Here is a 25,027-nt window from a genome sequence, read left to right on the forward strand (position 1 = left end):
GCCTGGTGGGCTACAGTCCATAGGATCGCAAAAGAGTCAGGCATGACTTAGCAACTAAAAAGCAAACAACCGCCTCTTATTAGATGTGGGAAGAGTTATTTGACTTCCATGAACTTCAGTGTCCTGTGTGTATAATCAGGTAGATACTTCTTTTGTAATATTCGTCAAACATTGTTTAAGAGTCCTAGGTTCCGGGTGTTCTCAAGCAAGTTGTATAGAGTTGAATAAGGAAAATTCCCTGTCCCGGGAGAGCCATGGCATTGGAAATTCACTGAGTGAAAATGTTAGTCATGCAGTCATGTCCAGCTGTTTGCAGCCCCATGGACTGTAGCCCGCCAGCCTCCTCTGATCATGAGATTCTCCAGGCAAGAATACTGGAGTGGGTTGCCATTCCCTTCTCTAAGGGATCTTCCCAACCCAGGGACTGAACCCAAGACTCCTGCATTGCAGGCAGATTCTTTACCATCTGAACCACCAGGGAAGCCCCTTGTTGGAGAAGGGAGGTTACTAATCATACAGGAGAGAGCTGTGCGAGAGAGTCAGAATAAAATAAAGTCATCATTGCTATTGAGTATCTGAGCACAGTAAATGTTAGCTCTTTTCTCCTTAGGAACTTGCAGAGGGAAAAATAGGTACTCAACAGAGAAGAAGACAGTTGCAGTTTGGAAGGAATGGGTGAAACATTTCATCCACTAGAAAGCGCTGAGGGAGTGGGAGTTTGAGCTGGGCTCTGTGGAAGAGAGGTAGGAGGTTTACATGCAAGGGTCGTGATGGAATGCATCATAATGAGTACATCCACGGGTGGGCAGGACGCTGTTCTGAGGGGCTTTTCGTTCATAATATTTTTCTTGTGCCTGCCTCTAGGACATTGAGTCATTGATGTCTGAGGGAAACAAGTCTCGGACGGTAGCTGCGACCAACATGAATGAAGAAAGCAGCCGCTCCCATGCAGTGTTCAACATCGTCATCACGCAGACGCTGTACGACCTGCAGTCTGGGGTGAGCCATCGGGTAGAACTTTGGGTGACGGTGAAGGGACTCACAGTATCTGCCTGGGTGAACTGCTCCGTGGCTGGATTCGGTTCCCAAGAACGTTAAGCCAGCTCTTCTGGTTACTAGAGCAGCTACTCTGCTTACATCATGTAATTTGTTAGGTCTTACTTTATATATGTAGGGCTTCCCTGATGGCTGTTTGGTAAGGAACCCACCTGCCAATGCAGGAGATGTGGGTTTGATCCCTGGGTCGAGGAGGTCCTGGAGAAAGAAATGGCAACCCACTCGAGTATTCTTGCCTGGGAAATCCCATGGACAGAGGAGCCTGGTGGGCTGTAGTCCATGGGGTCGCAAAAGGGTCAGACTCAGCGACTAAACAAAGCAACAACTTTATATATAAGGTTAAAAATCTGGAATCCTTGTATAAACTCTCTAAAGACATGATGCTTTCACCATACCACTTTAATATGTATCTTTCCATAGTGAAATTCCCCTAGAAACAGCTGGGTTTACCTCACAGTCATTAAAGAATATGAAAGAGGAAACCACGACATTCAGCCTAAAGATAGCCTTTAAAAAAAAAGTGAGATATTTGACCTGAATGTGCAGGAATCCTCACGTCTTGGAATGTACTCATAGACGCATAAAAGCTTTCTGAATATATTCTGAAAAGGCCAATGCACTTGCTATCCAGCTACAGAACAGAATCCCAGGCTGCCACACCAACTTTAATTTTTACCCTAAAGCTGCTAGTCCAAAGAACTCTTCTTACCATTTAAGATCTTCTCAAGTTTGCCTCCTTAAAGCAAGATGGCTTCAGTGGTGGTGCTGACATCTACGCAGGTGTCTGTGTGGTTTCTGCACTCACGTGTGTCTGTTGTTTCTCTCTCGTCTCCCACAACTAGAACTCAGGGGAGAAGGTGAGCAAGGTGAGCTTGGTGGACCTGGCGGGCAGCGAGAGAGTGTCTAAAACTGGAGCTGCGGGAGAGCGCCTGAAAGAAGGCAGCAACATTAACAAGTAAGGGGCCTGTGCGATTCCCACGGTAAACCCCAACGTCCCACCAGCTTCCTGTGTGTCTGGGCAACTGGTCCCCTTATCAGGGGTCAGATGGCTCTGATCACAGGTGATTCAGAGTGTGTAGCTTTACTGAACTGGGTTAAAGAAAAACATCAGCCTGCCTCTGTTGAGATGCATGAGGTTTATTTAAGTGAAACAGCACGAGGCAGCCGGGCTCCAACATTGTCCATACAAACGCTCAGAATATCATTGTATAATGTAATTTCTCTTAGGTCAATGCAAGTCACAGTTTTATAAATCAAATCATATCTTAGATCTAACTCTAGGAGCTTATTCTAAAGAGAAAATCTACTTCAAATCCCTTCATAAGGCTAATACTTGTCTTCTCTTGGTGGCTCAGTGGTAAAAGAATCCACCTGCCAATGCAGGAGATGCAGGTTCAATCCCTGGATTGGGAAAATCCCCTGAAGAAGGAAATGGCAACCCACTCCAGTATTCTTGCCTGGGAAATCCCATGGACAGAGGAACCTGGTGGGCTACAGTCCGTGGGATTCCAAAAGAGTTGGACACGACTTAGCAACTAAACAACAAAAACAATAACTTCCCCCCAAAAGTAACAGTTACAGAGTAACTGCCATCCTGAAATCTCATTAGTTGGCTTGAGTGCCTGTAGCGTGCCCAGGGATGTGGTGAAGGCTGAAGGAGAGCGGAGGGGTACAAGGTGTGTAGGAGCTGGCCCAGTGGACAAGGAGGTGAAGGTTTTCCACCTGGAAGATACAGCAAAGGCGCAGATGAAGGATTTGCTTTTTATTTTTTTTTAATTATTTATTTGTTTGCATTGGTCTTAGTTGTAGCATGTAGCATCTTAGTTCCCCCGGCCAGGGATCGAACCCACGTCCCCTGCATTGGAAGGTGGACTGGTTCTTTGGGACGTGCTACCCAAGGATGCCCCTGATAAGCCAGAGACGTCTGTCTTCCCCAGCATGAGAGGGAGTGGAGTTTGCCCTTTTAGGGGTGTGTACTTGAGCAGGACTGCCTGGGTTCATTCCTGCCTCTCCTCCACTTACTAGACACATATGTATCCTGGGCGAGTGAATGTACCTCTGTGTGCTTCATTTTTCTCATCTGTATAATGAGGACAATAACAGTATCTGCTTCATTGAGTTGTTGGGGATTAAATGCCCGGAATGTGCTTAGAACAAGCCTGACACATAGTATGCACTGAAGAAATATTAATGGCTCTAGCTATTATTTTTATAGCTTGTGTAAACAGCATAATCATTATTTCAGGTTCAGGAGAAAGAAACATGGTTTGTACTTGTATGTTTCTTTTGAGACATAATAAGTTGGGGTTTATATGTATACCGTATAGCTGATTCACTTTGCCGTACAGCAGATACTGGCACGACATTGTAAAGCAGCTGTACTCCAAGAAAAAAATTAATGAAAAAGAAATAACTTGAGGGTTTTGTTTAGGACAGAAGGTGACAAGAGGTAATAGATTCAGGAACATCTTTGTGCAGCTTGCATTGCAAAATGGCACTAACACATTATAATCTCACAGAAGTTTGCAAAAGTAGTGGTGAAATATCACTCCCTCTATCAAATGGACGTAGCTGTGCTCACTGCACAGGCCGCTGCTTGAGGGGGCCAACTCCCAGTCATTCTGTCTCTTGCTCTGATAACAAAGGATTTTGCTCTGCTGCATGACAAAGCATTGTAGGAGCCCAGACCGGCATACAGCTCTGCATTCTAAAAAAGGTGCAAGACAGGGAACTCTGCTCAGTGTTCTGTGCCAGCCTGGATGGGAGGGGAGCTTAGGGAAGAATGGATACGGGTGTAGGTGTGGCTGAGTCCCTTTGCTCTCCACCTGAAACTCTCACAGCATTGTTCATCGGCTATACTCCAATATAAAATTAAAAGTTTTAAAAATACAGAAAAAAATAAAGAAATGAGAGCAAGCACCAGGATGGAGAAACAGAGATGGGGGTGTGAGGAAGCAGGCACCAAAGAAAAGATTGTCACCCCGCCTGGAGGTTTGTTTACTGGCGCTCAGCCACGCCAGCTGTTTGCCCGTGGCTGCGCCTGGGGAAACACGCTGAGAGTTCTCTGAATTCGTGGAAACTTAGAGTACGGCTGGCCTTGACGAGTAAGGATCACCAACTCCATTGACCTCTTACTGGATCCTAGGCACTGTACTGTGTACTCTGTATGTAATAATTCACCTGAGCCTCATGTCACCATTTTACAGACGAGGAAACCAAGGCAGAGAGCTGTTAAGTAATACATCCAAGGTCACAGGGCTCCAAGCGTGGATCTTAGACTTGGTTGTAGCTAATTTGGCTCCAGAGCCAAGGCTCACACACTCAGCTGCCCAAGTGTTGTGTTGGCCTGGAGGAGTCCTGATTGATATATTTGTCCCAGAGGAAATATTAATAGTGCCCCCCCACCCCCAATTTGGACACTAAATTGTATAGTGTCTCAAACTGGACTACCTCAAGGCCACACATAACATGATTTAGATATTCCAGCTACTAGCTCTTTTCCATTATGACTTAATAAATTGAATGGATTTCTCTTAGCATCCTGCTGTCTTTCTTTATGTGGCTCTTTCACAAATGGATGTATGTATTCCTTACTACTAGTCTGTGAGATACCTACATTTTTAGGGTTCTTTTTAGTTTGTGGACACTTTCATATGCATTATTTCATGTGAGGTTCATTATATGTATTTATATCTCTGTTTAAAGATGAGGAAACTGATGGTTGGAAATATACATTTATATAATATGAATAAAAGCTGAGTAGGCCTCTACTATGTGTCTGGAACATTAGATGTTGGGATGCAAGAGGAACTTTGCTGTTGACAGAATATTGCCTCCTTGCCCCCCAAATACATCCAAGTCCTAATTCCCAAAACGTGCATACATTACCTCACAAAGGGATTTTGCAGGTGTCATTAAGTTAAAGATGTTGTGATGAGAAGATTATTTGGGTCAGTTCAGTGCAGTTCAGTTCAGTTGCTCAGTTCTGTCCGACTCTTTGTGACCCCATGGACTGCAGCACACCAGGCCTCCCTGTCCATCACCTACTCCCAGAGCTTGCTCAAAATCAGGTCCATCGAGTCATTGATTCCATCCAACCAGCTCATCCTCTGTCATCCCCTTTTCCCCGCTTCAATCTTTCCCAGCATCAGGGTCTTTTCCAATGAGTCTATTCTTCGCAGCAGGTGGCCAGAGTACTAGAGCTTCAGCTTCAGCATCAGTCCTTCCAATGAATATTCAGGGTTTATTTCCTTTAGGATTGACTGGTGGGATCTCCTTGCAGTCCAAGGGACTCTCAAGAGTCTTCTCCAACACCACAGTTCAAAAGCACCTTTTCAGTCCTCAGCTTTCTTTATGGTCCAGCTCTCACATTCATACATGACTACTGAAAAATGCATGGCTTTGACTAGACGGACCTATGTTGGCAAAGTAATGTCTCTGCTTTTGAATATGCTATCTAGGTTGGTCATAGCTGTTCTTCCAAGGAGCAAGTGTCTTTTAATTTCATGGCTGCAGTCATCATCTGCAGTGATTTTGAAGCCCAAGAAAATAAATCTCTCACTGTTTCCATTGCTTCCCCACCTATTTGCCATGAAGTGATGGGACTAGATGCCATGATCTTAGTTTTTTTAATGTTGAGTTTTAAGCCAGCCATTTCACTCTTCTCTTTCACTTTCATCAAGAGGCTCTTTAGTTCTTCTTCCCTTTCTGCCATAAGGGTGGTGTTATCTGCATATCTGAGATTATTGATATTTCTCCCAGAAATCTTGATTCCAGCTTGTGCTTCATCCAGCCCAGCATTTCACATGATGTACTCTGCATGTAAGTTAAATAAGCAGGGTGACAATGTACAGCCTTGACATACTGCTTTTCCCAATTTGGAACCAGTCCGTTGTTCCATATCTGGTTCTAACTGTTGCTTCTTGACCTGCATACAGATTTCCCAGGAGGCAAGTAAGGTGGTCTGGTATTCCCATGTCTTTAAGAATTTTCCACAATTTGTTATGATCCACACAGTCAAAGGCTTTAGCATAGTCAATGAAGAAGAAGTATATGTTTTTCTGTAACTCTCTTGCTTTTTCGATGAACCAACAGATGTTGGCAATTTGATCTCTGGTTCCCCTGCCTTTTCTAAGTCCAGCTTGAACATCTGGAAGTTCTCAGTACACATACTGTTGAAGCCTGGCTTGGAGAATTTTCAGCATTACTTTGCTAGCATGTGAGATGAGTGGATCTGTTGTAATCACAGAGCTCCTTACAAGTGAAAGGAGGTCAGAGAGCCAGTGTCAGAGTGACATGGGGTGAGAAAAACCTCATAGCTCACTGCTCACATGCGGATGGAGAGAGGGGCCATGAGCCAAGAGATGGGGGCACCCATGGAAGCTGGAAAAGGCAAGGAAACCTTTAGCCCAGAGAAACCCATTCTGGACTTCCAGCCTTCAGAACTATAAGACGATTTGTGTGGTTTTGAGCCACTACCCCTGTGATTATTTGTTATAGCATCATCACTGCTCTCAAAGAGGAACACATAGGTTGAGATACAGTAAGTTATTAATACTTTATCTGAAAAACCAAAAGGCACATTAGAAGTGCTACATCCCCCAGCACTGAAGCATGAAACTGTTTTTTTTTAAGACACATTTACCAGCCCGTGGGTGTCTGCCAAGTTGGTCTTGTGCTTTTCCTAAAATAACTGGCTCGAAGGGAGTGGAGCTGCGTCTGAACCCTTTCCCTTGAAGCTCAGTCCAGGGCTGTTTTCACCCCCCACCTGTCTCTCTCGGGTCCCTGAGTGGGTCCGTGTATGCCAGGCGCCCACCACGGATCCAGGTCTCCACCAGGTGTCCTCCAGCTCTCCACATGGTCACCGGTTTAATGGGACATCTCACAGTATGACCTTGCCATGAGGTCTGCACAGCTGTCTTAGAGATCTTCATAGAAAGAGGGGCCCACAGGCCTTTACCTGCAGTTCCAAAATCCATAGTGAAGTCACTCAGTCGTGTCTGACTGTTTGTGACCCCGTGGACTGTAGCCCTCCAGGCTCCTCTGTCCATGGAATTCTCCAGGGAAGAATACTGCAGTAGATTGCCATGTCCTTCTCCAGGGGATCTTCCTGACCCAGGGATCGAACCCCAGTCTCCCCCACTGCAGGCAGACTACCATCTGCGCCACCAGGGAAGCCAAAGTGCTCTGAAAACCAAATGCTTTTCCTGTTTCCTTCGTAGTTCACTTGTTGGTGAACCCTCATCTGAATTCGGATGAGGTCTTTATCTTCACATATGGTCTTTATTTACTTATTTAATGTGGCCATTCATATGTTTAGCTGTAGAAATGTTCATGGATTTTACTGTGGGCTGCTGTCCCAGATCCCCCTGGTGGTCATATGTAAAAGTGTATGCACTGAACTTCCTAAAATCCAAAAACATTCTGAATTTCGAAACAAACGTGGCCCTAAGGCTATCAGATAAGAGATAAATGGACCTGTACTGTTTTGCTCCGTCTAGCAAATAAGTGTCAAACACTGTTTGAGGATAAGAAGAAAGGGGTGACTAAGATGAGACCCTGGCCTCGGGAAGTTCAAGGTCCGGTGGGGAAGGAGATCTTTGGTGGCGGAGTGGAGGAGGAGGAGGGAGTGATATTAATACATTAAGTGCATAAAACTTACACACAAGGTGTGGTGGGGTCATGAATGACAACACAGCTGGAAGATTTGGGAGGCTTCCCAGAGGAGACACGGGAGTTTCTTAGTTACAGAAACTAAGGGTGTGACCCTTTTGTGCCTCAGTTTCCTCACCTGTAAAATGTGGATGAGGAAACACTCTGAGTAGGGCTGTTGTGGGGATTCAATTAGTGACGACTTGTCGCCCACTTAGAACAGGCCTACCCATAGGACTCTGTAAGTGTGTCCTAGTAACGAAAAGAAATCATTTATCAAAACTGCTGCCCATTAGTTCCACAAATGGCTTTGTAAGCCTTAACGTCAGTGCCCAGTGGAGGGCTAAAATGAAGGCACTCTGACATGTTTCCTGAGATTTCTCTCGGCCGCCTATTGGGGTTTCTTTGGATGAAACACAAATAATCCTCTGAAGCAGACCTGGCGGGGACTTCACACAGACATTAGTGTCTGCTTAATGGGCTGTGGATTTAAGAGCTCCATCTCTCCTTAAGCTCTTAAGAGCTTAACAGCGCACGTTATTCCTTCACGTGGAGCGCCAAGGCACTGTGTGGCTGCTCCACCGTGGCCTGTTCAGGGCTGGGGAGGAGGGGTCGTCTGGAGACCGTCTTCGCAGAGGACACACCTGGGACTCCGTCTGCTGTTCGCCCTTCTACTGAGGGTGGAAGGACGACGTCTTTCCCTGCTGCTGGAGCCTGGCTGGTTCAGCTTCTCTGAGAATTCACTTATATCATGGGACACTCTCATACCCCAAGGGATGTCACCAAAGACGGTTCTGTTTTATCCCCAGCAACAGCCAACCTTTAAATGCCAATAGTATTCATCTAATGAGTATCTTTCCCAGCCTTTTTTCTATTTCAGTTACTGCGGTTAATAGAGTATATACCAGACATTTCTAAAAAATGGGTTCTACTGAATACTTGTTCGAGGGATATTAATATATGTTATCCCTAGGATTCTGTCTTATAATTTATATTGTCATAAATTTTAAGTACAGTATTTCTAATGTTTCATGTGACCCCGTCCTCCTTTTTTTCTTCTTGAGTACCCTCCACGACGCTTGTTGATTTCTTCTCGGAAGCCTCATGTCAGTGGGTTTTGTCTGCATAACTCGACATGAGCTTGTATCTCGGAAGAGTAAAAGTGGCCTGCCTTCTGTCCATTATTCAAGGGCAGGTGGTGGTACTTGTTAATTTACCACTTGTACCTTGAATGGTCCCCGTATGTGAAGAAAGATATCCACATATCTTAACACAAAGAGACCCATAAACGACACAGCAAAAATCTGCTCCTGGGAAGGTAGCAGCCACATCTTTGGGGCAATGTGCCATTGTCCCTTTAGGCTCTCTCAAAGAATTCTTGTGAAATACTAGTTCCTCAGGTGGCTCTAGGGAGAAAATGACCCCTAGATAAATAATTTGGAGAAAGATTACTCATAAAACCTTCCTTCAGAGGGACTTCCCTGGTGGTCCAGTGGCTAATACTCTATGTTCCCAATGTGGGGGGCACGGGTTCGACCCCTGGTCAGGGAACTAGATCCCACATGCTGCAACTGAAGATCCCACATGCCACAGTTAAGACTCAGCATGGCCAAATAAATTAAAAAATATTTCAGGGCTTCCCTGGTGGCTCTGTGGTAAAGAATCTGCCTGCCGATGCAGGAGACATGAGTTTGCTCCTTTGTCTTAGAAGATCCCATATGCTGTGGGGCAACTAAGCTCTTGAGTGAGCCACAGCTACTGAGCCCACCCTCCCTGGAGCCCGTACTCCACAACAGGAGAAGCCGCGGTAATGAGAAGCCCACATGCCACAGTTAGAGGGTAGCTCCCACTCTCCGAAACTAGAGAAGAGCCCGACCAGCAGTGAAGACCCAGCACAGCCAAAAGTAAATAAATAAATAAATAATTTTTTTAAATATTTAAAAAACAACAACAAATCTTCCTTTGGAGATTCCCAGTGCTAAACGCTCTGAGAACCTGCAATGAATCTCATATAACTCTCTCATTCTTGATTTTACTTGATGTCAGAATTCTAGGTATAACATTTTAATGTGTCCAGAACAGATGTACAAAAGAACCTGTTTTTGGAAATGTTAGGACAGGCTTTTGAATTATAGCACAATCATTGGAATGGAAATGAGACTGGGAATGACACTCATTGGGTGAACATTGGATTTAATGATTTAATCAGTCACTGGATAACAGCGGTGAGTGGAAGTGAGGCCTATACTGTAGATATCACTGTTTTCTTTCCTGTCCTGTCATATGGCGGTGCTGTCCTTTCCCTATAATTTGCCACATTTTGCATTTCTCCTTTCCCGTAAGGAGGGGGTACTTTTTGGGGAGGAGTGCTAAACTCAGTGCCACTAACTTGATCACCTTTCAACTGATTCTGTAAAAGCCAAGGATTGCCTTCTGCTGTCAGCAACAGAAGGAGAAGGAAATGGCACCCCACTCCAGTACTCTTGCCTGGAGAATCCCAGGGACAGAGGAGCCTGGTGGGCTACAGTCCATGGGGTCGCTAAGAGTTGGAGATGACTGAGTGACTTCATTTTTCACGCATTGGAGAAGGAAATGGCAACCCACTCCAGTATTCTTGCCTGGAGAATCCCAGGGACAGAGGAGCCTGGTAGGCTGCCATCTATGGGGTTGCACAGAATCGGACATGACTGAAGCGACTTAGCAGCAGCAGGCAACTGAAACCACTCCAGTGACAACCAAGTGACAAGTTCATCCTTCTTACTTAAAAAGAAGTCCAGAGGTTGGTCCAGCACCTGAGAAATGCCATCAGGCACACAGCTGTACTAACCTTAGTGTGTGTTCATGTGGTTCTCCTGACCCCAAGGCAGCTCTACTATTTTAGGCATCGTATCCACATCTTTGTTCCAAACAAGATGGGGAAGGACCTCTAGCTTCTATAAGCTGAATATGTGCTTTTTTATCCAGAGAACCATAACTTGCTTAGAAGCCCCTCCCACAAATGTCTCCCTCTCTGCATCTCATTGGCCAGAACTGTGTTTCATGGCTTCTCCAAGCTGAGAGGACTCTGTAGAGTTCTTAGCTTGACGTGTGCTTCCCAGCATATTCAAGTGTCCATTAGCAAGTGAGAAAAGGGAAAATGAGTATTGGGCCAATAGCCACAGTGTGTACCAAAACCATCGTTGAATTAGTCCTTTGTAGAAAGAGGTTCATGTTCTGTTCTTCTGTGTATTCTAGATTCCCTGTAATTTGGCAAATATTGAATGCGTGCATGTTTTAAGCAAGGCACAGTCATCTCTGCTCCTGAGGTGGTCACAATCTATAGAAAGAGAAATACACACCTGGCTCTGATAAACTTTCATAAGTACTACACTTAGGATCTTAGAAAAAAGTAACTGGAAACATGGTAAAATAAATTTGAAATCCATCCTAGACAATACAGGTAACTCACGTCACATCATATCTACTCCTATGGGAAGGAATCTGATGGTTAGAGTTTCAAGGGAACTAGGTTTAAGGAAGGTATCAGTTCAGTTTGGTCGCTCAGTCGTGCCCAACTCTTTGCGACCCCATGGACTGCAGCATGCCAGGCTTCCCTGTCCATCACCAGCTTCCGGAGCTTGCTCAAACTCTTGTCCGTTGAGTCGGTGATGCCATTCAACCATCTCGTCCTCTGTCATCCCCTTCTTCTCCCGCCTTCAGTCTTTCCCAGCATCAGGGTCTTTTCCAATGAGTCAGTTCTTCGCATCAGGTGGCTAAAGTACTGGAGTTTCAGCTTCAGCATCAGTCCTTCCAATGAATATTCAGGACTGATTTCCTTTAGGATGGACTGGTTGGATCTCCTTGCAGTCCAAGGGACTCTCAAAACTCTTCTCCAACACCACAGTTCAAGAGCATCAGTTCTTCAGCACTCGGCTTTCTTTATAGTCCAACTCTCACATCCATACATGACTACTGGAAAAACCATAGCTTTGACTAGACAAAAGAAAAGCAAAAAAAAAAAGTTGGAATATGACAATTTTTTTTCAATGAGTTACTTTATTTTGCTTTTGATCCACCTAAGTTTTATTTACTTTCTTTTTGGTCCCGAATTCTCCCTTGTTATAGATAGTTGTTTATAGATGTCATCTCCTGGCTTAAGTCTTCCTTGTTCTCAGCCAGCCCCTCTCCCTTCTCCTCCCCAGCACCATGGCCAAGAATTTATGGTGAGAGATTTACCGATTAGGAGCTTCCTCACTATCTCCAGGCTTCCCAGGTGGCACTAGTGGTAAAGAATCCGCCACTCAATGCAGGAGACATAAGAGATGCCGGTTCAGTCCCTGGGTCAGGATGATCCCCTGCGGGAGGGAATGGGAACCCACTCCAGTATTCTTGCCTGGAGAATCCCATGGACAGAGGAGCCTGGCGGACTGTAGTCCATGGGGTAGCACAGGATCAGATATGACTGAAGCAATTAAGCACACACACACACACACCATCTGTACCTCCAGCAAGTTCAGAAAAGGAACAGTGATCTGCTAGAATTAGAAAGATTCCTTTTCAGCCCCTAAAATTGACCAAGGAACTCCCACCCATTCTGATATCTGTGAGCTGTTCATTTGCCTCCAGGTTAAGACGACAGGACTACCAGGATCCATAATTAGTGATTTTGTTATATTTTAAGATCCCTGGAAGTAAAATTCCCATTAAAATATATAAGCCTGGTGTCCAACTTTCAGACATTGGACTTTCAAATGGTGTTTAGGATTCTAGAAGCCCCTAGATCACTGCTTCTAGGTGAGACTTGGTAGGGAGTGTTGGCACGGACCCCTTGTCACTGGTGATCTGGTGACCTCTCAGTCATCACTGAGTCCCACTCACTCTGCAGCTTATTTCTTTTTGTTCCAAGGAGAGCATAATAGGTTTAGATGAAGTTCTTGTTTTGAGGATGTCCACACTATTAGGTAAAGAGTGTGGCCTCTGTGAGTGATAAGCTTCTCTAACTGAGCAAGTTATATAGAGCTGTCAGTTCAGTTGCTCAGTTGTGTCCGACTCTTTGCGACCTCATGGATTGTAGCACGCCAGGCTTCCCTGTCCATCATCAACTGCCAAAGTTTGCTCAAACTCACGTCCATTGAGTCGGTGATCCCATCCAATTATCTCATCCTCTGTCATCCCCTTTGCCTCCTGCCTTCCTTTCTCTCACATCCATACATGACTACTGGAAAAAATCACAACTTTAACTAGATGGACCTTTGTTGGCTTGTATAGTTATATAGAGCTTATATATAAACTTGTTCAGTTATATAGAGCTGTAGGACCACTGTTAACCTCAGAGTTGCTGATATTGACTCTTGAGTCACTGAGCTCTTTATGGATGGTATGAATTAAAGTAATTTCTGCTGCATTTGGGTATTAAAAATCAGGATAGTCCAAAGGATTGCTTCCAAATGAGAATTCCATTTCAATAGTTGCAAAATGTGAAAAATGCCCTATATTCTTTATCTAGCCAGAAACATGTTTTTGCCTTATATTGAACTCTTTTTTCCTCTATTTCATATAGGTCATGCACATTTTTCTTTCTTAAAATTGTTAGCCATTGGTTGGGGACCTCCCTTCCTGGACCAGGGATTGAACCCATGTCCCCTGCATTGGCAGGCAGATTCTCATCCACTGTACTACTAGGGAAGTTCCTCATTCAGCTTTAAGAAAAGTAAAAGACATTTTCACCAAGAACTTTATTTAACAACGTAGTCACTAATTGAATGAACTTTCTGGCTAACCCAATAACTATGCAAGGACCTTATTTTCAAAAGAGGACGCACCTGAGGCTCTGCTGGACATGAATTGGATGGTGGGGAGCACTGTATAACCCAGGACAGTGGCTTTTTTTGTTTGGCTTCTTTCTCTTACATTTTCAAGGTTCTTCATGTTATCGCACGTGTCAGAACGTCATTCCTCTCATACGGCTGAATACTGCTCCACTGCAAGGACATATTGCATTTTATTCTTCCCTTCATTATTCAGTGGACATTTGAGCTGGTTCCACACTTTTGGCTGTTGTGACTATCACTGCTATGAAATTCTTATGCAAGTTTTTGTATGGACATATGTTTTTGTTTCTCTTGGGGTGGATTTGTTTAACTTTTAAATTTGTCAATTATGATGTACATCTTTATGTCACTTAGCAGTAACGGCTGTTAGTTATTAAATTTCTGGCTCATTTTCTGCATTGCTTTGTATTTCAGTGACTTCTCCAGTGACTCACCTTTGGGGAATGTTATTTTGTGGGAAATACAGTTTTACTCCCTTCAGCTTATTTAATGGAAATCTACTGTTAACGTTAGGAAGAAAGCTGTGTTGTCGTTCACTTGCTAACCTCTAGTCGCCTGCTGATCTTCCTGGTTTTTATAAATAAGTAATAGCATTTAATTTTTTCATCATTTACAAAACCTTTTGTCTTTGTGGTATCATGTTACCTTCCTAGCAGTCCCAAGAGATGTCCTGAGACTGATCTTTTCTGGCTGCTAAACTTGGAGTCCAGTTGATTTCTTTTAAAAGAACAGTTAATACTTAACTATGATATGAGGCTGTCCTTCATTCTTCAACACCACAATCTGTTGTTTCCATGGTAATCTTTTTTCGAAGTACAGAGAATATGTATTAACCACCAGTGGAGGTTCCCAGGTGGCGCAGGTGGTAGAGAACCTGCCTGCCAATGCAGGAGACATAAGAGAGGTGGGTTTGAGCCCTGGGTCAGGAAGATCCCCTGGAGGAGGGCACAGCAACCCGATCCAGTATTCTTGCCTGGAGAAGCCCATGGATAGAGGAGCATGGCGGGCTGCAGTCCATGGGGTCACAGAGTTGGACACAACTGAGTGACTAACACTTTCACTTCCACCAAGGGAAGTTCATTAGCCTACACCAGTGGTTCTCAGACTCTACTTGCATTAGAATCTTCTGGAAGGTTTGTTGAAGCTCAGTTTCCTGACTCAGTCTGCATGGGTCTGGAGATAGTGTGTTTCTAACAAGGTCTCAGGTCATGTTATGCTGCTGGTCCCAGCACCATTTTGAGACTCATAGGTCTGGCAGCTGAATGTATGTATCACTTTGGGTATTGTTCAGCCAGCGCTTCTCAAATTTTAATGTGCACGTGAATCGCCTGGAGATACCTTTAACTGGTTGTGACTCAGTAGGCCTGGGAAGGCTTCCAGGATTCTGTTTGGGTGGTTCTTTGTTTTTGTTAAACTGTGGTAACTCCACATTGAAAAAAGCTTGCCAGCTTTAAGCAGATGAACAGGATATACCTTGTAACCTGTGATGGAAGTATGCTTTACAAGTTACGTGGTTACTCCTAGAAAATCAGAGGCCAGAGTAGTCCTGGTTAGACTCAAAGAGCAGATGGTTGAGACTTTAAACATAATATTCAGAGTAAATTATAATTCTCTTGAGGAATCTTTTAAATGTATGTTTCCAGGTTCTGAAATGTTTCACAGCTCCTGTCTCTTGAACAAAATAGATTCTACAGGGATTCTAAATTCATTCTTTTAAACTAAAGGAGTTACTTTTTGTTTTTCATTTTCTCAGCTTCTCCACGAATGAAGACTTGATGAGATCAACTTTAAGGACTTACTGTTTTGCATAATTTTATACTTAGTACCTGGAAGGATTATTATATAAACAAAATAAATTCTCCATAAAACTAATTTTTTTCTTTTTCTCTTGGCAGATCACTTACAACCTTGGGGTTGGTTATCTCATCGCTGGCTGACCAGGCAGCTGGCAAGGGTAAAAACAAATTTGTGCCTTATCGCGACTCAGTCCTCACTTGGCTGCTTAAGGTAATTTATTGCTCTCGTGTTCTTTTCCAACTAGAAATTGGCTGTTTCAGTGGTGACAGCTGAGAGATGTGTGCAAAGCTAACCAAAGACAACACAGCGAACTTCTGACAGTAGTGTTACTATGATCCCTAAACACGCAAGGACGAAGGCTCGTTCCCGTTGCCATTTTTCCATTGTAAGGCTGTTTGACAGGCATTGTGCTTTGATGTGAATAGAGAGAGATCACCGTTCTCTTGTCACAAAATTTTTTGTGAAATACAAGCCCGTTTCCACATCAGGTTCTCTTCACAGAGAAGGTCATCTGCACACATTTGCCGCTTCCCTCTTGCGTTGTGCCTGGAACAGGCCCTGTTTCTAAGATGCTATTTGAAATATGTTGCAGGACAATCTGGGGGGCAACAGCCAGACCTCCATGATCGCCACCATTAGCCCAGCAGCAGACAACTACGAAGAGACCCTCTCCACGCTGAGATACGCAGATCGGGCCAAAAGGATCGTTAACCATGCCGTCGTGAATGAGGATCCCAACGCGAAGGTCATCCGGGAACTGCGGGAAGAGGTGGAGAAACTGAGGGAGCAGCTCTCACAGGCTGAGGTATGGTGAGCCCAGCACTCCCTGTGATCCGGCTCCCTGGCTCCTGGTATCTGAGTGTTGAAGATGAGCTCGCTCGCAGTTCAGCTCCCCTCATGTCCTTCAGCAGTGCTGAGCCGATGAGCATCTTCTCCGTGCTAAGCATGGGGAGGACAACGAACATGAAATGCAAGGCTGCATCCTAGGCACTGACAGTCGAGGAAGCAGACAGTTAAGAGACTTGCTGCCACTGCCTGACCGTTTCAGGCAGTCAGTTGGCCCTTCACACTCTTCCAGTGTGAAATCCTAAGACCCAAAGATGCTGCTTTGATTAACATTGTAGATGACAACTTCCACGTGGCCTTGCCATTTTCAGAGAGGTTAGCTCTGTATCATCTCGTTATTAAGTCGGGCAGACAAGGTAGTCAAGAATAATTAGCATTAGGAGTAATTCATTTTGTATTTGGTTCATTTGTATCAGCTCCTGACAGGGAACCAAATCACATTTACATTGTTACCATCTTTCCTTGGCTTTACCCAGACTTCATAATCATACCCACTTCCCAATAGCTGTTGCCAGGGGAGGCACTGTCTCACTGCACTAGATGGGGGCCAAGTGCCTCAACTTCGGTTACATGCTTCTGCCTGCCAGGACTCGGGTGTGTACCCCAGGCTTCTGAGTTCACCTTCCTTCCTACTGCTGTCTTCTGACCCCACAAACAAAGGGAGGTCAGAGCTAGGGACCTGAAGATTCTACCTACTGCTGATCATGGAGCTGCATTGTAACTGTTTGCTTACATGTCTTTCTCCTCTTCTGGGCCACCGGTTCCTCAAGTGCAGGAAGCATGTTTTATTAATTGTGTTTATCCCTAGTACAACAGCGATACTGGAAAGCACTTAGCACAATGGGTTGCCCATGGGAAGTGCTCAATAAATGGTGCTCTTTTTTATTATCATTCTAATCATCACTGAGAGCCTCAAGCTTAATTTGTTTTTCATTGATGCCAAGCAGGGTGGTAGAACACTTGGAAAATTAAAATGCTGATAAACTGTGATGAGAGTCGTTCCTCGGAGGAGCGTGATGACTCTGGAGTTTGTCTGTAGGTGGATCATCTCTGTCCTCCCTACTGTCTCTGAATCTGCATTTCTGCTGTGACCCTGTAATCCAGGCCTGGTAGCCAGAACAGTGCCTGGCCAAAGGGGTAGACCAGAGGAACCACAGCAGGTTCACGTCATAGCTCAGTCGTGTTTGACTCTTTGCAACTCCATGGACTGTGGCATGCCAGGCTTCCCTGTCCTTCACTATCTCCTGGAGTTTGCTTAAACTCACATCCATTGAGTCAGTGATGCCATCCAACCATCTCATCCTTTGTTGTCCCTGGCTCCTCCTGCCTTCAATCTTTCCCCAGCATCAGGATCTTTTCTAATGAGTTGGCTCTTTGCATCAAGTGGCCAAAGTACTGGAGCTTCAGCTTCAGCATGAGTCCTTCCAGTGAATATTCGGGTTGATTTCCTTTAGGATTGACTGATTTGATCTCCCTGCTGTCCAAGGGACTCTCAAGAGTCTTCTCCAGCACCACAGTTCAAAAGCATCAATTCTTTGATGCTTAGACTTCACATAGAATTTTCATGTGTGTCCCCTTGGACCCAGCACTGAATATCACTCTCAGGTTCTGTTAACACAGTGAGACACAGTTAACAACATCCTCAGCCAGACCCACATCATTGCCACTTCAGCTTCCAGTCCGAGTTCTGCCATCTTTCTTGTTTGTAGGGTTATCCTTTGCAGAGCCTCATGTTTCATGTTACTACAGAGTGTCATAAAAACATATGGGGGCCAAGGAAAGGCCCCCTGAGATTTCTTAAGCTGCATGTCTATATTTAGACCTCTTAATTATTCTCACTGAGCAAACTCAGAGGGAAATTACTGCCTTTTTAACCAGATGTCCTATTTCCAAGTGAGTAATAAGCATGCTAAGTTTATTACCATCAGTAAGAAAAGTAGTTCAAATGGCCCAGACTCAAATTTTAAAATGGTTGAGAAGAGTCTCTACCTTTGCTGGTAGGTTAATATAACTGGGATGTGTTTATTAGTGATGTGTGTTGGTCTTTGTTTTATTGAAAAACAAATCTAGTCAAGTAATTTGTTCTCATACTTTGCTATTTTGAAGGTGAACTTTAGCATCTTTGAGGTCTTTAAATGTGAAATTTAAGTATGATGGATAAAATTACTCTGGGACGATTTATATCACTTTAATTCAGGGCACTGGAATTCCTTTTTTCTGGCTTTAAGAAGAGCAGCCATTTATTCTTTCACATCATTTGATTAATAAAGATCTAAAACCCCCCCTGACAGTGTGTGGCTTAATTGCTTCCAACAGACAGTTGATAACCTCTTAAGAAGGAAAATAAGGGATTGTCTTGTACATAATGGTGGAACAAATGAGAAAATCAGATATCTCTGCTTTCATTTTAAAGGCTATGAAGGCCCCTGAACTGAAAGAGAAGCTGGAAGAGTCTGAAAAGCTGATAAAAGAGCTAACAGTGACTTGGGAAGAGAAGCTCAGGAAAACAGAAGAAATTGCACAGGTAGCTTAATAACCCGGGCCTAAAATACCGTGATTTTTTTTTTTTTTTGGAAGTACAGTTGACATAGAGTGTTGTGCCATATAGCAAAGTGACTCAGTTATACACATATAGACATTCTTTAAAAAAATTTTTTTTTCCATTATGGCTTATCACACAGGATATCGAGTATCGTTCCCTGTGCTACAGTGATTCTTCTTCATTTGCCATCTTTTCTGTAAAACGACTTGTCATCCTCAAAGAATCCTAAGGGGATTTCACTAGTGGTCCGTTGAGTAAGACTCTGTGCTCCCAATGCAGGAACACGGATTCAATTCCTGGTCAGGGAACTAGACCCTGCGTGCTGCAATTGAAAATCCTGCACGCTGTAACTAAGACCCGAGACAGCCAGAAAAAAAAAAAGACAGCCAGGAAAAAAAAAAAAAAAAAAAGCCTTAAGGAGCTTTTTCTACTGAACTAGAGCCTACAAAAATCCATTTTTAGACACTGACTTCATTGTCTTGTATCAATTACTACTTGGTCCCTGTGTTTGCTAGAAGAGAGTTCAAAATTTGTGCAGGCATGGTATAGGAATCATCTTTAATGTGTCCTGCTTTTCACATTTTAAACAAAAATCTGTGATTTCAGATCACCTGGCAAAGCATTGGCAGAGAATTTATAATAGTACTCTTGCCTGGAAAATCCCATGGATGGAGGAGCCTGGTGGGCTGCAGTCCATGGGGTTGTGAAGAGTCGGACACGACTGAGCGACTTCACTTTCACTTTTCACTTTCATGCATTGGAGAGGGAAATGGCAACCCACTCCAGTGTTCTTGCCTGGAGAATCCCAGGGATGGGGGAGCCTGGTGGGCTGCCGTCTATGGGGTCACACAGAGTCGGACACAACTGAAGTGACTTAGCAGCAGCAGCACATCATAGGCTTTTCAATGTGTTTGATTCTTTGGCTCATTAGAAAATGCTGTTATGAAATTTATTTGAGATAAAAAGCAAGGACTGAGCATGCACACATGTGTGAGTGTCTGTATGCGTGAGATGTGAATTCTACACTGTGCATTTCATGACATTTTCATCTCACTGACCACTTGTAAGTATTGAACCATCCCAATCAGGTAGCTGGAAATCAGTAACTGGAACCTGGGCCAGCCTTCTGCTTATATGTTTTTTTAGATATCACAAGCACACACCTAACTTTCTGTAACTCCTACTTGGCTTTATTTTTCTTCATAGCACATATCACCTTAGGAAATTCTGTATTTTACCTGTCTATTTTGTTATGGTCTGTGTCCTTCCACTAGAATATAATTTTTGGTGAAAGAAGTAACTATGTTTTGTTTGCTCTTGTATTCCCAGCCCTAGGTTAGTACCTAACACAAAAAACATTTCATGAATAACTTGAATGAATTCAAAGTGAAAGTGAAAGTTAAGTCGTTCAGTGGTGTCCGACTCTTTGTGACCCCATGGATTGTAGCCCACCAGGCTCCTCCGTCCATGGGATTCTCCAGGCAAGAATACTGGGGTGGGTTGCCATTGCCTTCTCCAGGGGATCTTCCTGACCCAGGGATCGAACCCAGGTCTCCCGGATTAGAGGCAGACGCTTTAACCTCTGAGCCACCAGGGAAGCCCGAATGAATTCAAGGCCCTCTGCAAAAAGGAGAGGCCTGCTCTTCCAGCCCCATCTCCCACTACTTTCCCACATTGACTAGGGATTCTTTTCTTTTTTTAACTTTTTATTTTACATTGAAGTCTAGCCGATTAACAATGTTGTGACAGTTTCGGGTGCACAGCAGAGCAACTCAGCCATACTTATACACGTATCCATTTTCCCCCAACTCCCCTCCTCTCCAGACTGCCCATAACATTGAGCAGCGCTCCCTGTGTTATACGTGGGGTCCTTGGACTAGGGGTTCTTGACACCTGCGTTCATCCACCACATCCTGAGTCCTCACCGTACTTCCCTCTGCCCTTACCTTGCAACTCCCCTGTTTCTTCCTCTTGAAATTCTTCTTGTGCCTCAAGAACCATCTCAAATGTATTCTCTTCCTGAAGCCTTTCCTGGACTCTTAACCCATCACAATCTCCGTCCTTTGAAGTCCCGCAGCACAGTGTTCCTCTTCAGAGGCTCGGGGCTCTCCTCTTTCATCTCTAGCCCTGTGGTCTCATCCCCTCCACTGGACTGGAAGCCCCTTAAGGGCAGGCCGGTACCTGGTTTACCCTTGGTGCTCCTATGACACTGACACAAGATGTCACATGTCTTAGACGCTCAGAAACTTGGTTGAGCTGAGTAGAATGTGTCGTTTCACTGGCGTTGTCCCCAGAAATAGTGACTTTCCATTGGTACATCTCCTGACTCGAGCAACACACAGAGCTTTCCTGCTTTTGTGTGTCTCTGCACAGGAGAGGCAGCGGCAACTTGAAAGCATGGGGATCTCCCTGGAGACTTCTGGTATCAAAGTGGGAGATGACAAGTGCTACTTGGTCAACCTAAACGCAGACCCTGCTCTCAACGAACTTCTGGTTTATTATTTAAAGGTAAGAAGTATATGAGCAGATAGCTGCCATCCTGATTCCTTCGTGTACGATCCCACTTGGGTCTGGGTACCTGTCCCCATGATCTTGCTTTTTGTATCCAGCTTAGCTCTCATTAAAAGTAAGAGGAATGGTAGTTCAGTCGAGTTACCACTGAGCGAGAACTAGCTGTTTTGTATTGTGTCAGCCAAAAAGTTTGGGTTGGCCAAACATCTTTTCCATAAGATGTTATGGAAAGACCCCCGACAAACTTCTGGACCAACCAATATTATACTGGGGCTGCCTAGCTGGGCTGATTTCAGAGGGGCAGGGGGAGCCACCAGGGGTGTCAGGGTGATCTCTGGCTATGGCGACAGGATTCTGAGAAGCTCTGGAGAGTCACCATTATGCGTCTGAGTAATCCTAAGGGGATCTTGAGGTCAGCACAAGCCTAAAGCGGACTATGATGGGAAATTACACAGCTAGGGTTTTTCCCTAGGATTCTTCCATATCCATCCCTTCTAAACCTGCGTCCTTAGGAAGTAACTCTTGGTCCCATGATCACCCTCAGGTGTGGAGATGGGTGTGTGCTTTGGGGTTTGGCCCTGTGGCCTCAAGGTCATGTCACTGACCATACTGCAGCAGTCACTGCAGCGGTTGTCAAACTCCTTCGTTAGGGATTCTGAGCTGCCTCGTGAATATGCAGAATGCAGTGGAGAATAAACTTGAAGTGAAGAAAGGAGCCTCAGTCTTCTAGAATCCTTGTTATTCTACTTTTTCCAGAAACAAATATGACATAAATAGCCCCTGACTTACTGAGAGTCCGCTCACAGACTTAAGATCTGTTCATTTAGGAAAGGATGAAGCGGTAAGGGATTGTTTCTGAATTCTTGATTTTGAAAGACCATGCACTGCGCTTTCTCTGTTGAACAGGGAAGTCTTTTTATTGTCACAGAGACTGCATGACTTTTAGAGCAACAGAACAGGCAAAGGGGCTGCACACTGGGCTCAACCAGCAGGAATCACAGTCCTCACATGTCTGAGTTTTGAAGTACTTAAGAATCATGCTAACATGTACACTGTATAACCCACAGGCATGAATACTCTGTAATTTAGTATTAGCAACTCAACTTTTGTTTATCATTTTAAAAGTTGAAAATATGATTCTCCATGAAACTATTTTCAGTGTTTCTTGAATTTATATAGCTTTTCTCAAAGACTTTCACTGTTAATTCAAGTGATTCTTGAGAAAGAATCCTATTCATTAGATCATAATAATACTGTTTTGGTTTTGCGGGAGGAGGGGGGGACAGGCTTAGAATGAAATGGCTTGGCCATGGTCACATAAACAGTTATCAAGTTAAAATTGGAGCTCAAGGTTTTCTATTGTCAAATCTGACTTCTTTATGTTCCAAAATATTAGCTAATCACTGTTGATTAGGGTTTTGTTTTGTATTTTTTTCTATAGTGTTTAAACATGTTTTAAATTTAGAGTGTTAAGGTAAGCTTTTGACCTACAATGCACCAGATCTCGCATCTCCTGTCTGGTTCACCTAATGTTGTTATCCGTGGTCTGTTGGGTTATTCAAATTGACTGTGATAAACTTTTACTGAGTTACCTGCAAGTGTAGGTGTTTCTGTCTTGAACAATCTGTTACCAGGACCACACCAGGGTAGGTGCCGACACCTCTCAGGACATCCAGCTCTTTGGGATAGGAATTCAGCCTGAGCACTGTGAGATCGACATTGGCTCTGATGGAGAGGTCAGCCTCACTCCAAAAGAAAATGCACGGTAAGAAAAGTACCGTATAGATAACTAATGAGAGCCTACCGCGTAGCTCAGGGAGCTCTACTTAAATGCTCTGTGAGGACCTACATGGGAAGGCAGTCCAAGGAAGAGGGGATATATGTATCCACATGGCTGATTTACCTTGCCATACAGCAGAAACTAACAGAACATTGTAAAGCAACTATTGTCGTCGTTGAGTAGCTAAGTCCTGTCCAGCTCCTTAAACCCCATAGACTGTAGCCCACCAGGCGCCTCTGTCCGTGGAGTTTTCCAGGCAAGAATACTGGAGTATTCGGTTGCCACTTCCTTCTCCAGGGGATCTTCCAGACTCAGGGATTAAACTTGTGTCTCCTGCATTGGCAGGCAGGTTCTTTACTGCTGAGCCACCTGGGAAGCCCTAGACTCCAATAAAAATTAATTTTAAAATAATAAAAATAAAGAGATGGTAGAGAAGAACAAAAAAATAAAAGTACCTTAACATAGCTTAAGTGCCTCATTTTCAGGAGTAGACTGCCCCTTTCTGTTTGTTCAGTTATCAAAGTTAAGGCCACACTAGGTTTTGCTTTCTGCTTATAGAGAGCTGTGTAAGCAAAATTTAGAGCACCAGCTTCGGCGTGGCTGATTCTGCCTTTACTAGCTGGGTGATCTTAGATAAGATACCTCTTTTATCTAATCTTCAATTCCCTCATGTGATAAATAAGGCTGCTACTGCTGCTAAGTCACTTCAGTCGTGTCCGACTGTGTGACCCCATAGACAGCAGCCCGCCAGGCACCCCCGTCCCTGGGATTCTCCAGGCAAGAACACTGGAGTGGGTTGCCATTTCCTTCTCCAATACATGAAAGTGAAAAGTGAAAGTGAAGTTGTTCAGTCATGTCTGACTCTTAGTGACTCCATGGACTGCAGCCCACCAGGCTCCTCCGTCCATGGGATTTTCCAGGCAAGAGTACTGGAGTGGGTTGCCATTTCCCTCTCCAGTGCATGAAAGTGAAAAGTGAAAGTGAAGTCGCTCAGTCGTGTCCGACTCCTAGGCTAATGGTAGACAAAACATACCAATCACTTCCCTCAGTGCCTGACACACATAAATATTGAATAAAGTTAGTTGTTACCCATATAATGCATTATATGAAAAGCAGTTAAAATCAGATAACCCCATTATATGAAGAATTCCTAAGCTAAGCTATAATATGTAAAAATTTGAGATTCGACAGGGTAATATATTTACTTTTTATTTTCTACTAAATGATGTCTTCCATTATTTTATAAGCACGTATAAAATGAAGGCTTAAAACAATATTCATTAACGCACAGCATTATAATTCAGAACATACGTTTTTATGAAGAAAACGACATTCTTGTCAAATTACTCTGTTAATATCAGCCGTATACATTTCCAAGTGATGAAAACCTGAGACTGAAACCATCAACATGCGTGATTCATGAAATCTGTAGGTCTTATGTTAAAGTGATATATTGTTAACATATTTAATGATAAGGTGATACTAGTCCTTAATTTTTATTTATTCCAAGTTCAAATAAAATTGAACTTTGTGCTATACCCCTCCATTAGAAGCTCTGGAGTTTTTTTCCTACTTTTTTAATTGACAAAATTACGTGTGTATATACACATGCACACACACACACACACACACACACACAACGTGACAGTTTAATCACTTTCTCTTTCAACTCTATATCTGAAAATGATCTTATTCAGGAGATTTCCTCGTACCTGATTTTACCTCCAAGTCTTTTTACCCTACTTTTCTTCCGTTCCCACCATGCTCAGTCTCCTCCTTTCCTATGACCTGAGGCCAGTGGTTCGTTCATTCAGTATACTTGCTCTAGGCTCTGTGCTGGGAATGTCCAAGAATAGTGACTCAAAGCCTAGTGGGGGAGGATGTATAGAAACAACAGTTATTTTACAGGAAGCTAAGCGCTCCTTCTAAAGTGATCTTTATAACCTGCAAATATGATCACTATAAAAGTATGTGGGGTTTGCAGGACTTAGAATATGCTCTTGTCATGGGAATGCACAGTAGCAAAAGAAGTGA

General features: G+C 43.9%; 1 protein-coding gene across 20 annotated transcripts in view; it reads left to right on the top strand.

Annotated features, from left to right (window-relative positions):
• KIF13A (kinesin family member 13A) overlaps positions 1–25,027 on the top strand; it is a 202,926-nt gene that overhangs the window by 122,760 nt on the left and 55,139 nt on the right. For all 20 annotated transcript variants that reach the window (XM_086370150.1, XM_086370142.1, XM_086370148.1 and 17 more), the window contains 7 exons: positions 865–999; positions 1,899–2,011; positions 15,413–15,524; positions 15,907–16,119; positions 18,574–18,684; positions 21,076–21,210; positions 22,848–22,978. In XM_086370150.1, coding sequence (XP_086226276.1) covers positions 865–999; positions 1,899–2,011; positions 15,413–15,524; positions 15,907–16,119; positions 18,574–18,684; positions 21,076–21,210; positions 22,848–22,978 — 950 coding nt within the window. The remainder of the gene's footprint in view (positions 1–864; positions 1,000–1,898; positions 2,012–15,412; positions 15,525–15,906; positions 16,120–18,573; positions 18,685–21,075; positions 21,211–22,847; positions 22,979–25,027) is intronic.

The sequence above is a fragment of the Bos grunniens genome, chromosome 23 (assembly GCF_055505025.1).
Source record: "Bos grunniens cultivar Pamir isolate PY7600 chromosome 23, Bosgru_T2T1.0, whole genome shotgun sequence".
In the NCBI taxonomy this organism is placed as follows: Eukaryota; Metazoa; Chordata; class Mammalia; order Artiodactyla; family Bovidae; genus Bos; species Bos grunniens.